At 30.9% G+C, this 12,385-nt stretch overlaps 1 protein-coding gene across 1 annotated transcript in view; it reads left to right on the plus strand.

Annotated features, from left to right (window-relative positions):
- The window catches only part of LOC127718661 (ankyrin-3-like), a 55,773-nt gene extending 54,299 nt beyond the window's left edge, over positions 1 to 1,474 (plus strand). Inside the window, exon 15 of the mRNA XM_052224712.1 lies at positions 1,409 to 1,474. Coding sequence (XP_052080672.1) covers positions 1,409 to 1,474 — 66 coding nt within the window. The remainder of the gene's footprint in view (positions 1 to 1,408) is intronic.
- The last annotated feature ends 10,911 nt before the right edge of the window (positions 1,475 to 12,385 follow it).

The following is a 12,385-nucleotide window of genomic DNA, read 5'->3' on the forward strand; positions in this document are numbered from 1 at the left end:
TTATAGGTTTCATTAGCAAATTTAAAAAACAAAAGGCTCATGTATTTGTGTGATTGTTCTTCAGTATAAACACAGAAAGTGCCAGTTATTCCATTCTCTCTCAAACTGTTCTTGTTTTTGTTTAAAAATAGCTACAGTTTTTTCAGTACAGTACAGATCATTTAACTTTTGTTTGAGTGCCTGTAGTGATAGAACTTTTTCCAATCATCGACATGAATAGATATGATATTTAATACAAAGTAATATCTTATTTTGTACAATACAGTTTCTAACATCAAAAATACCAAATACAAAAGTCTTACAATTATAATTGTTATGTGTGCTGTAGATGAAGTCCATGTATCAAAAACTTCCAACAGAATTTGTACTTCTCCACATTCCCACAATAAGTGTATAATGGTTTCTGGTTGTATATTACAAAACGTACAAAGAGGGATATGTAGAAGTTTTATCTATTCCAGGAAATAATTAGTAGTCAAAACTAAGTGGTTTATCCTATATTGGAACCACTGTGCTCTACTATTTGGTGTAATTTTAAATGGAAGTTTATAAATGAGTTTCATTTCATCATCAGTGACACCAAACTTTTCCATAATTTTCTTTTTATTTGTTGGTAGAGTATGATTTTTTCTCAGTATGAAGTACATATCTTTAGAACCTTGTTTATATTTAAAAAAATCTTGATATTGTTAGGAATGCTTGGGTAACAATTCTTTATTGGAGATGCAGCATTTTTAACAAAATTTTGGGAATACTGTGTAACACAATTTATTAAGCCATAATATTTCAGAAAGTCTGTACGTATGTGATACACCTCCTGGAATTTGGTCAGGGAAGAAAATTCTCCAGCTTCATTTAATAAATTATTTACAAAAAAATTGAAAACAACACGTTTAATAATTTCATGCGTCCGAAGCGCTTTTCTGGATTTACCTTCATCAGGAACGCTCAAAGCCAAACATTTGAAATCCGAGGATGTATAAGTACCGAAACAGTTGAAGAGCTATATGACAAAAACAACATCATTTTCTATTTTAATTTTCTCTTTAAACCATAAAGGCATATTCAAAAAATATTTCCATGTGTATTCAATATTTACAGCAATAATTTCTTTCCAGGCACTCAAAACATCTTTCCAAAATTGATTTGTACAGTCATACTATTTTCTATGTTTTTGACGCCTGTATTTTCTAGTAAATCAAAATCAATCCTGTGGAAAGCAAGGATTTCCTGTAATTTTTTATTATTGATCAACCTTCAAACCTATGTAGATTTCAGTGAATTTATGAAAGGTTTTAGACCCCCTTCCAAATAATCTTTCACTAATGTTTCTCTCTAAACTTTACCAACTGGTTTTTGCCAAACAAAACTAAAAAACAAGTTATTAAGTTTTTGATTGATTCTGTAGTCCGGATTTGGCAATGATGAAAACAGATGGATAAGCTTTGGGAATGCCAATGTTTTAACACTGTAATACGCCCAATTGGAGTTAGGTTTCTCTTGCACCACTGCTTTAAAAGAGATTCAATCTCCAATATTTTTTATCATAATTTAATCGTATCATCTTGGATAAATCTACATCAAAGTCTATTCCAAGGTACGAAAAATTACTTTTACCCCATGATAAGTTTAAGCTAGTACAAAGTACTTTTTGACTGTATTTCATACTGCCAATCCATACAACCTGGGTTTTACTGTAGTTAATTTTTAAACCTCAGATTTCCCAAAAATAATTAAGGTCTTTCACGCTTTCCATTAGAGATTCTTCAGATCCATCTAAAATAATAGCAGTATCATCAGCAAATTGAGACAATTTATTTTCAAAACTAGTAGATTTTAAGCCTCTTATTTTCTTATTGTTGTGAAGCTTAATAGCTAGTATTTCAGCACACAATATAAACAAATTAGGAGAAAGCGGATCACCTTGTCTACAACCCCGTTCAATATTAAAAAAAAATCTGATAAATTACCCCCTTGGTTTACAGCTGAATGAATGTTAGAGTAGAAAATTCTCACCCAATTTCGAATAGATTGTCCAAAATTGAAAAATTTTAATACTTCTTGTAGAAAATCCCATGATAATGAATCGAAAGCTTTTTCGAAGTCGACAAATAGGAAAAGTCCTGGTATGTTTTTTTCTTCTGCAATTTGCATCAAGTCATATAACAATCTTGTGTTTTCTCCTATAAATATACCTAGAACAAAACCAGTTTGATCAGGATCAATCAAATTTCCCAATACTTGTTTTAATCGATTGGCAATAACCCTAATGCAATTTTGTGAGAAGTATTTAGAAGAGTAATTGGCCTCCAGTTTTTAAGAAACTGTCGTGGTTTGTCACCTTTAGGTATACATGTGATTATACCTTGTCTCTGCGTAATTGAGAGTTGACCTTTTTCAAAACAATAATTTATGGATCTTACAACAAACGGACCAATTTTTCCCCAGAAAACTTTGAAAAATTCAGCTGTAAAACCTGATGATCCGGGACTTTTATCATTTTTCATTGCTTTTAAAACATTTAATGCCTCATGTAGACAGAAGGGACCCTCTAGCTTATCTGACTCCTCATTTGTTAATTTGTGAACATTGCATTTATCAAAATCAGTATCTAAATTCTTAATCTTATCTGTAACAATATTTTTTTTTGAGTACAACTCTTGATAAAAATGTTTAACTTCTTTGAGAATATCTTTTTGATTACTAATCATTTCTCCATCTTCTTTTTGTACTTTAGGAATAATTTATTCGTAAAGTTTCTAGATTCCAAATTACAAAAATATTCACTAGGTTTTCACCTTCTGAGATGCATGATGACTTGGATTTTAGTACACTCCCTCTTAATTTTTTCCCTTTAATATCTTCAAGTTCTTCTTTTTTCCTTAAGACTCTGGAAGTCAGTATTGCTGTTTTCTTCTGCCCTTTGAATCTCTTTGGAAGATTTACTACTGTATCCCTCTCTTTTCTTTTTTTGTAGCTACTAAATGCTATAGCTTTACCTTTTATTTCCATTAACAGGGTTTTCAAAACAAAAAACTGAATTCATAATGTTCTGCTTTTCTGAATGTGGATTAGCAGAATACTGATTTTTTATATATTCAATTTTTATATTTATTGTGTCTAAATATTCTTGGTCAAAAAGCAACGAGTTATTAAACTTCCAGAGTCCTTTTTCCCTTTTGAAATCATTAAATACTAAATGCAAAACTATAATGGAATGGATCGATAGCTTGATTTTATATATGAATCTTTTAACGAAAGTAATAACACATCAGATATGAGAAAGAAGTCCATCCTTGACTGTTTCAGTGGTGGCTTGTTTCTCCAAGTGTAACGTCTTCTATCTGGATATAGTTCCCTGTATGGGTCAACCATACTTTGATTATCCATATTTTCTAATAATTTTAACCTGGCTTTTGGATTGTTTACATTTAAGTAAGACCAATACATCATTGTAAAGTAACTAGTGACAATTCAAAAGTTGACTTTATATGTCTTTAACAGTAGTTAATTTTTTTCTTTTGTTTTTTTAAATGTCTCTTATGTATATAAAAACTTTCCTTTAACGTATTCTTAAAATTGCTAAACTATTCATTTGGTATCTTTGTATTAAAGTATGCTAACAAAAAAAAAAAAAAAAAAAAATACATAACAAAATTTGCGATTTCCGATCATAATTCGAAAATATGTAAAATACTCAAGGGTCTTCCCTATAAAACAAAAGCAAAAAAGCTTAGTAATGAAGTAATTGAAGATCGTATCCTCATTATTAAATCCGACCTATACATGGGTAATGTAAACAAATTTACATAAAATCCCATTAAATGATCCCACACTTTATCATATTACAAATAATAAACTAATCTACATTTTAAATGTATATATTTCTATTATATAACTTGATTCGGTACTTTTTCAACTGACTATCCTGTTTAAACGTGTTTTTTTACCCTTCTTATATGAATATATTCATGTATAGATCCTTTTACTCGGTTACGGGATCACCTTTAACGAACCTCTCCAGATTTTGATACAGGTACACATTTTTCTAGTCAACATATGCGTAATACTTTATTGATTTTCTACAACCATACGATCCTGAAAGCGATTGTGGTGAAAAAAAGTATAGCATCGTCTAATCACCGACCAAAAAAATTCAACAAACAATTTAGTCTTATAACACGATGAACAATTATAAAATAATTGGATTAAATTGTGAATTCGAAAAATGTTATCGTCTTTACAAATATTGATACTTATGTCCAATACAATAATGTTGTCAATGCGTTAGAAGTCAGCTTCAAGTCGCGTCTTTCTACTTCTTTCAAAAATCGACCAAGAACATTAGTGTATACAAAATTGCAATTAAAATATTCAGATGAAATGAATTAAGAAAAAATGGAAATTTGTAAGATTTTAATTGTCACAGACAGATTAGATATAAAACAGAGACTTTACTATTGTTCACAGTATAAAAGTACATGTGAGTTTTACAAGTAAAATTAGAACTAAATTTTTCCGTTCTCAGACTTGAAAATGAATTCCTTTTTTTTCTTTGTAATGTATTTTTGTTTTTTGCGTGTATATCTGAATTATTTATGTATTATTTTAGATGATGATGTATGTGGTCTTTGTTTACCTTTGTTTTACCTGAATGGCTACCTGTCTTTTGATAGATATATGATTGTTGTACTTTTTCCTAATAGGTTATTTTATTGAACAGTACAGGGTAGCCATAGGTTATTCAATACATGCAAATACCGTTCTTCCCAATAGCTAATATTGATTTTAACGAAGAATTGTTTAAAGGAATACTACTTACAAATTTTCGTTGTACATTTATCGTTGGCTCCTTGACCTTGTTACAGAGCCTTGATCCGAATATAAATGTTATATTTCTACTTTTTGTTTTGCATTTTATTCTTATAATTGGTAATGTTGAACAAAATCCCGGTCCAAGAAATGACACTGACCATTCCGGTAATTCTAATAACTCAATTTCAATATGCAACATTAACATTCGTAGTCTAAGAAATAAAATTGGGTCCTTCAAAATTTCATTGAAGAGTTCGATATTGTAACAGTCACTGAAACACACTTAGATTCAAATATAAATAAAGATGAACTAATAATGGATTTCCTCTCAGAAAATATAATCCGTAAAGATCGAAATAATGCCGGTGGTGGTATACTCATATATAGTAAAGATTATATATTAGTTACCAGAAAAGGTGTACTCGAAAACCACACCGACGAGACTTTATGGGTCGAGATCAGAGGTAAAGGTCAACAATTTGCATTATGCTGTACTTACAGACCCGATTGGTCAGGTGTCGAATATTGGACACGACTTGCTATTTAACTGGGTTATCAGTTTTCTCAAAACATTGTGATTTCTAGAGATTTAAATTCGGATTTATTCTCTTATAACAACAATAAATTATATGATACAATCAATCATTTTAATCTTAATAATGCAATTAATAAACCAACAAGGGTAACTGATCACAGTAGCACATTGCTCGATCAGATCATTCTAAGTGATGCAATGCAGTTTTCTTTTTCGGATGTACTTAGCGTACCTACAGACATTAGTGATCACTATGCTCCAATTATTTTTTTACAATGTCAAAAATTTGTAACAAAGTCGTTCAAAAGGGAAATATGGCTGTATGAAAAAGCAAACGTAGATATATATTTTTAATAACATTTTAAATTCAGTTGATTGGAATGAACTCTTTTATTGTGTTCAGGACGTTGATGAATTGGTCAGTATATTTACTAAAACATTGACATTGCAAGAGAGAGCATTCCAACTCAAATTGTAACAATACGTGGCAACGATAAACCCTGGTTCAATAATAAAATTAGAAAATCAATTCGCACAAGAGATGTACTTCGAAAAAAGGCATTCAAATCTAAAAAAGTAACCGATACTAATACATATAAAAAACAGAGAAACAAAGTGAATAATATGAAAAAAGAAAATTTGGAAAAAACAATTGGAAAATATAATATTAGATAATGCCGGCAATCCTAAAACTTACTGGAAAATTATGAAGATGCTGTTTTAACCCAATCAAGGTTCTTGTAATATACCCCACTCCAAAATATTTTAAACGATGACAGTTTTGATAAATTTGCCTATGGCGACGACGAGAAATGCGACCTCCTTAATAAGTATTTCTTCGTTGGAAGGAATTGATGCTATTACCCGATTTTGAAGAAAAAACTTACAATCTATTGACAGATAAAGCGATTAATAATAATGAAATTGTTGATATCATCAAACTTCTAAATCCCAACAAAGCACCAGGTCCCGACATCATAAGTCATTAGATACTCAAAATTTGTCCCGACAAAATTGCAATTCCACTAAGTATGATATTTAATAAACCATTACAGCAGTGAACGTATCCATCTAGCTGGAAAATTGCAAATGTAATAGCTTTATTTAACAAGGGTGACAATTCATTACCATCCAATTATCGACCAATATCATTCATTAGTTGTAAAGGTAAAATCATGGAACGTGTTATATATAAACATGTTTTCAACCACTTACAAAAAAATAAATTAATATGTGCATATCAGTCTGGTTTTCTCCTTAAATGCTCAACTGTTCATCAACTATTAGAAATATATAATTGCATTTTGAACTCGCTTGAAAAGAAGGAGATTACTTGTTTTGTATTTTGCGATTTTTCAAAAGCCTTTGATAAAATTTGGCATGATAGACTTACACATAAAATGAAGGCTAATGGTACAAATAGTAATCTATTAAAATGGTTTAAAAGCTATCTGAATGATCGAAAACAAAGAGTGTTTATTAAACAGTCTTCTTCAACACTTTGCAATATTTCTGCAGGGGTTCCACGAGGTTATATCCTCGGACCATTGCTATTTATAATTTACATAAATTATATTGCGGAAACACTTTCTTCTCTCTGCAGACTCCTTGGAGATGACACATCGTTCAGCTATGCAGATCATGATGCATTGCAGATAGAATATCACGACCTGGATGAGTTGAACGAATGGTTTAAAAAGTGGTTAATGTCTTTTAATCCTGATAAAACAGAAATTATGTTATTTTTAAATGTTGAAATCCCAGAAATGAATTTTAGATTTAATGGAAAAAACATACCAGTAATTAATAATCATAAACACTTAGGGGTTACATTTAGCAATGATGCTAAATGGAATGTTCATATTGACAATATTATTTTAAGTGTATCTAAACATATAAATATGCTTAGGAAACTAAAATATAGACTTAGTAGAAAAATTTTAGAAAAACTATCTAGTTTTTATAAGACCTTTATTTGAATATGTCAGTAAAGTTCGGGATAATATGGGATTGGGTAATATTAATAAGCTGGAGCAATAACAGCTTCAAGTTGCATGAGTAGTAACGGGTTAACCTATTTTTATAAGCTCAAGGGTCATTTACATGGAACTTGGGTGGGAAACGTTTGCAGAAAGAAGAGAAAGAAGAAAAATTCAAATGTTTTATAGTATTACACAAAATATTGTACCAGAATATTTGAGTAATTTAATTCATCCAACAATCCAAAGTATGACTGTTGATGCACTACGTAATGGTTGCAATATAATACTTCTGTTCTGTTTTTGTTTTTGTTTTTTTTGTTTTTTTATTTGTTTTTTTGTTTTGTTTTGTTTAATAATTTATTGCCTTGTTGTTTTTTTGTGTTGTTTTTTTTTTTTCTCTCTACTTCTTTTGTGCCACTTAATTTTGCTGTCCAATTTATACAAATGTTGAAATAATATGTAATGTTTGCATGCTGTTATATATTGTATTGTTAAATATGTTAGATGGAGAAGACTTCATAAGTCTGTTTGACTTGTGTCGCATCCAATTTATGTTTATTCAAATAAAATATGTTTAAACTAAATCTGTTCTTAGTGTCTTTATGTTGTGTGGATGTATAAGCACCCATCCACGTCCACTCTGTGTTTTTGTTAGATGTATTTCTATTTGTATCCATCCGATGAGTTAAGCATTTTTCAACTGACTTTTATAGTTTGTTCGTATGTTGTACTGTTTCACCACTGTCCCAGGTTAGGGGAGGGTTGGCGCCTTTAAAAGAGTTAAACCCCGCCACATTCTGTATGTGCCTGTCGCAAGTCAGACGCCTGTAATTCAGTGGTTGTCGTTTGCTGCTGTGTAACATATTTCTTTTTCGTTCAGTATTTAGTACATAAATTAGGCCGTTAGTTTTCTCGTTTGAATTGTTTTACATTTGTCATTTCGGAGCTTTTTGTATCTGACTACGCGGTATGGGCTTTGCTCATTGTTGATGGCCGTTTGGTGACCTATAGTTGTAAATTTCTGTGTAATTTGGGCTCTTGTGGAGAGTTGTCTCATTCGCAATCATACCACGTCTTCTAATCTTTAAAATTAATCCGATAATAAGTAACCTAAAGCTCCACTGGTGTAATTTCTTTGTTTTCATCTAACATGGTTTTCCTATAATTGACACGTACTCCTTTTTTTAGTATGGACTGACTGCTCTTCACACGTGTTCATTGCACGAAAAAGGAGAACTGTTGCAACTGCTGATTGACAAAGGCATTGATCTTAATTTACAAACCAAGGTAAGTAGTGGATAATACGTTTAATAAATTAAAAGCTGTATTCTAATAAAATATCAATTTCATATCAAGTTATTTGGTGGCAAACATTATAGTCTACAAGACAAAACAGTGCCAGTTTCTGATTAACTCATCAATTATCAAATATTATTTTGCAGAAAATAAGTGCATTCGTATATTTTTTCTTGCTTTCAATTGCTGTTAAAACGCATAAATCGTATATATATGTACGCAACCTGCAAATATCGTTCAATCTGTAATTGTTGATGAGAACATGAGCTTTCTATCTAGAACTTGCTATCTGTTTGTATCCGTTTTGACTTTTTATTTATTTACTTTTCTAGATACGTATTTACTTTTCATCAAAAAACATAAGACAGAAAATGTGTATGTTTGCCAGAATTTAGCCCCTAACGTTTGATGTAACATGTATGTCACATATTACTTGCACGTTATTGTAGGTAAAAAAGAGCGCCTTATTTGTGTTTGTATAACATAATGCCATGGTCCACAAATCGATAAAATTTGAAACCTCTTTTAAAAAACGAATTAGCGAGACAAACACAGTCTAGAGCTTGTTCATACGATAGTAGCATACTGATTTAAATTCACTTCCTGAGATTAACATGCACACATCAACCGGTAAAAAGCTTTAATCGGAAGACGTATAAAGTGAGATCAGGGACTCATAAGTTGAATGTTGTATGCTTTACATGCATCAATAATTATTCAATTTTCAAGCCATATAGAGTAAGAAGTCGAAGTATCTTTTACTTCTCCACCCAGAATTCTACACATATCAACAGAAAATAAAGAATTTGGTATAAAACAGATACTTCTTAATTTCTACAATAAAATTTTTGGGAATCAGAAATTACTTTATGAATGGAAAATCAAAGACATAATTCAATTTCTATTTCTCACAATTGTATATAAAATTGATAAAGCCTAACATGCAATACAAGTCAATTATTTTGAAATTTTTTGCACAAAATCTCTGCTGGAGTAATAACATTATACATGTACTGCACTTCTTAATTTTGATCTAAATTGATAAGTGTTCCATAATATGTGGACACAACAGTATGTAAGTATCAGACATATAGTTCATAAACGTCTTAAGACCCTGCAATTCAAAATTTTATTTATTGTACAGACACTGTCTATTAGTCTAAAAAAGTAAGAACATTTGATATAAGTTCTACAAATAGTAAATGACTTATATTTTTGTAATGGTAGGTTACCGTATGGCTTTTAACAATGAACGAACCCATATCGTATAGTAAGCTATAAAACACTGACATGACAAACAATATAAAGGTTTGTTCATAACTTTAATTGTCAAAACTTATGTGTATGCAGAATTCCAATTCGACTCAAACTTGTATATATTTGAATGTTTCAAAAATGAAAATAACAACAACTCAACTATCAAGGTTTTAAGTAATTTCGACAATTGTTGATTATTAATCCTGATATAATTTTTTCCGTGGTATACTAAACCGTATGCAACCATTAAGTTAAGGTACACTTTTTGTATTATTTTAGGGTTAATAATAATATACAAAGCACATACAAACCATAAAATAAATACAAAAGACATTAGTACAGATCTAAGTATATTTACAGTTAACTGAAAGCTAGTTAAAGTCAATAACTACTAATAAAAAATGTCTGAGACTAATATGCTCTTTTGTTTGGCGTCATGTCAAGAGATGCGAACACTGGCGATATCCAAATGTCAGGACACATGACAACATCATAACGTTGTCCGTACTATTCCTTACCTGATAAAACCTTATATTATTTTTAAATCATAAACCTTAGCAGAAAGGTGAAACAAGTTTCAGAATTTAATGACCGTATCAAGTCCTGCTGATATTTTTTTAATACATCTATTCCTATAGAATGTGTCTTCTCTTTCTTGTACTTGTTCTTTTCTTGAAATTCTTAAATCAAATGAACGTTAAGAAAACATTTTCATTTCTGATTTTGAAATATTCATCGAATAGAAAAATAGACATTAAGTTATTCAACTAGACCCCGTTAATGACCAAAATTAATGTCGAACACACAGAGAACATTGTTAATGTTTCAGCAGTTCAGTATCTATGATCTCGATGATTATATTGTGCTAAAAGTTTTGTAAGATCTAGAATCACTAGAATTAGTTCCGTTTACTCCGAAAATGCTGGACTTCAGATACAATTCATTAATTCCATTGACAAAAGTTAAATTTGGACACACCTGAAGCATGCATGGATAACAGATATTAAAAAAAATACCGAAAAGCATGTAATTGAAAGAAATGTCAATTAAAAGTCCTAGTTTACATTGAATGTGCGTATAAAATATGCAGTTTTTCTTTCATAGATTTCTGGTAGGTTCTCAGATAGCAATACAACAAAAAGAACAGTTGAACACATAGAAACTGATATAATATAAGGTCAAATTCGGCTTGTGAAATCGATCAATAGGATGTTTATAACAAATAAAACTCATGTATTTTGTCACTTATCAATTAACCATCATTCACATATTGAAAACTAAAGGTTGTACCTTGTAAATACAGCTGTTTCACAACCCACGCCTCTTTTGGGGAGAAATTTAATATTCATAGATATTTTGTATTGTGTACCTACTGGTTCCCAGGTATGATCTTTATGCTTAATCTCGTGAAGACACAACTTCAGAATGTTACCAGTATAAATACACATGGATATCGGCTAAATTGAATTATGTGGAAGACCCAAAGTAGGAGGGGGGGGGGGGGGGGGGGGGGGGGGGGGGGGTAGTACAGAATTTTTGTATAAATTTAAACTCTTAGAAGTTTGAAACATATAAATGTTGAAAATATGCCACACAGCCCTATGTTTTGACCTTTGAAAAAAAATAGTAGTGGATATAAACTTTCCATTCCAGGATATAATTTTTTACGAAACTCCTTAGTAAAAGTGGCACAATTCTAGCCATAAAAGGAGTTCCTATGGGAAATTGCATTGTCTATATTAACAGAAGTGCAACCTATAGTCTGATTAGAAATGACTACTTGTTCGATGCATTGTTAGGGTTGATTCAATTTACAATGTTATGGAATGTATGTCCAGTTCCGTGTTTAAAATGATTTTGTATCTTATACATTCTTTTGGTATTTAAACGTCTTCTACACATTCGAGTTTATAACTTTGTAATGGGTGTAATAGGCATTTGTGTTTTCTTTGGATGCTGTTGGGACGTGGACAGAAATGTCCGATTTGTACTAAGAGGTGATAGCATACACTAATATTCGAACATAAGTACAGTTGTTTTTCAACATCAAGTCTGACGACCATGTAAATAATGTGTCGGGTGGTACAAATAGTGTCAAGTCAGGCAATTAATGATGCAAAAAGAGGGGAATTGATTTTGTTTGTCCTTTCTTTGCAAAATTATTTTGTTAAACTAGATTTGTACATTTCAATTTTGGAATCTTCAACATCAGTGTCATTGTGCGTATATGAACATATCAATAACCACTGCTGTCGCTTCCCGTAGACGAAATTTTCTAAGACTGAACAATATAAGTCATTGATGTGTCCGGTGATACGTATAGTGGCAAGTCAGTCAATTATTGACGCAAAAAAAACGGGGATCCGGTTTTGTTTGTCCTTTCTTTGTAACCTTATGTTGTTGCACTAGATTTTGAGATGTCAAATTTGGAATCTAAAGCATCAGTGCCATGTGCGCATATCAAAATATCGAAATCGCCCTAGACGAAATTTCCTGAGAA

The sequence above is a fragment of the Mytilus californianus genome, unplaced genomic scaffold, assembly GCF_021869535.1.
Source record: "Mytilus californianus isolate M0D057914Y unplaced genomic scaffold, xbMytCali1.0.p SCAF_10, whole genome shotgun sequence".
Lineage (NCBI taxonomy): Eukaryota > Metazoa > Mollusca > Bivalvia > Mytilida > Mytilidae > Mytilus > Mytilus californianus.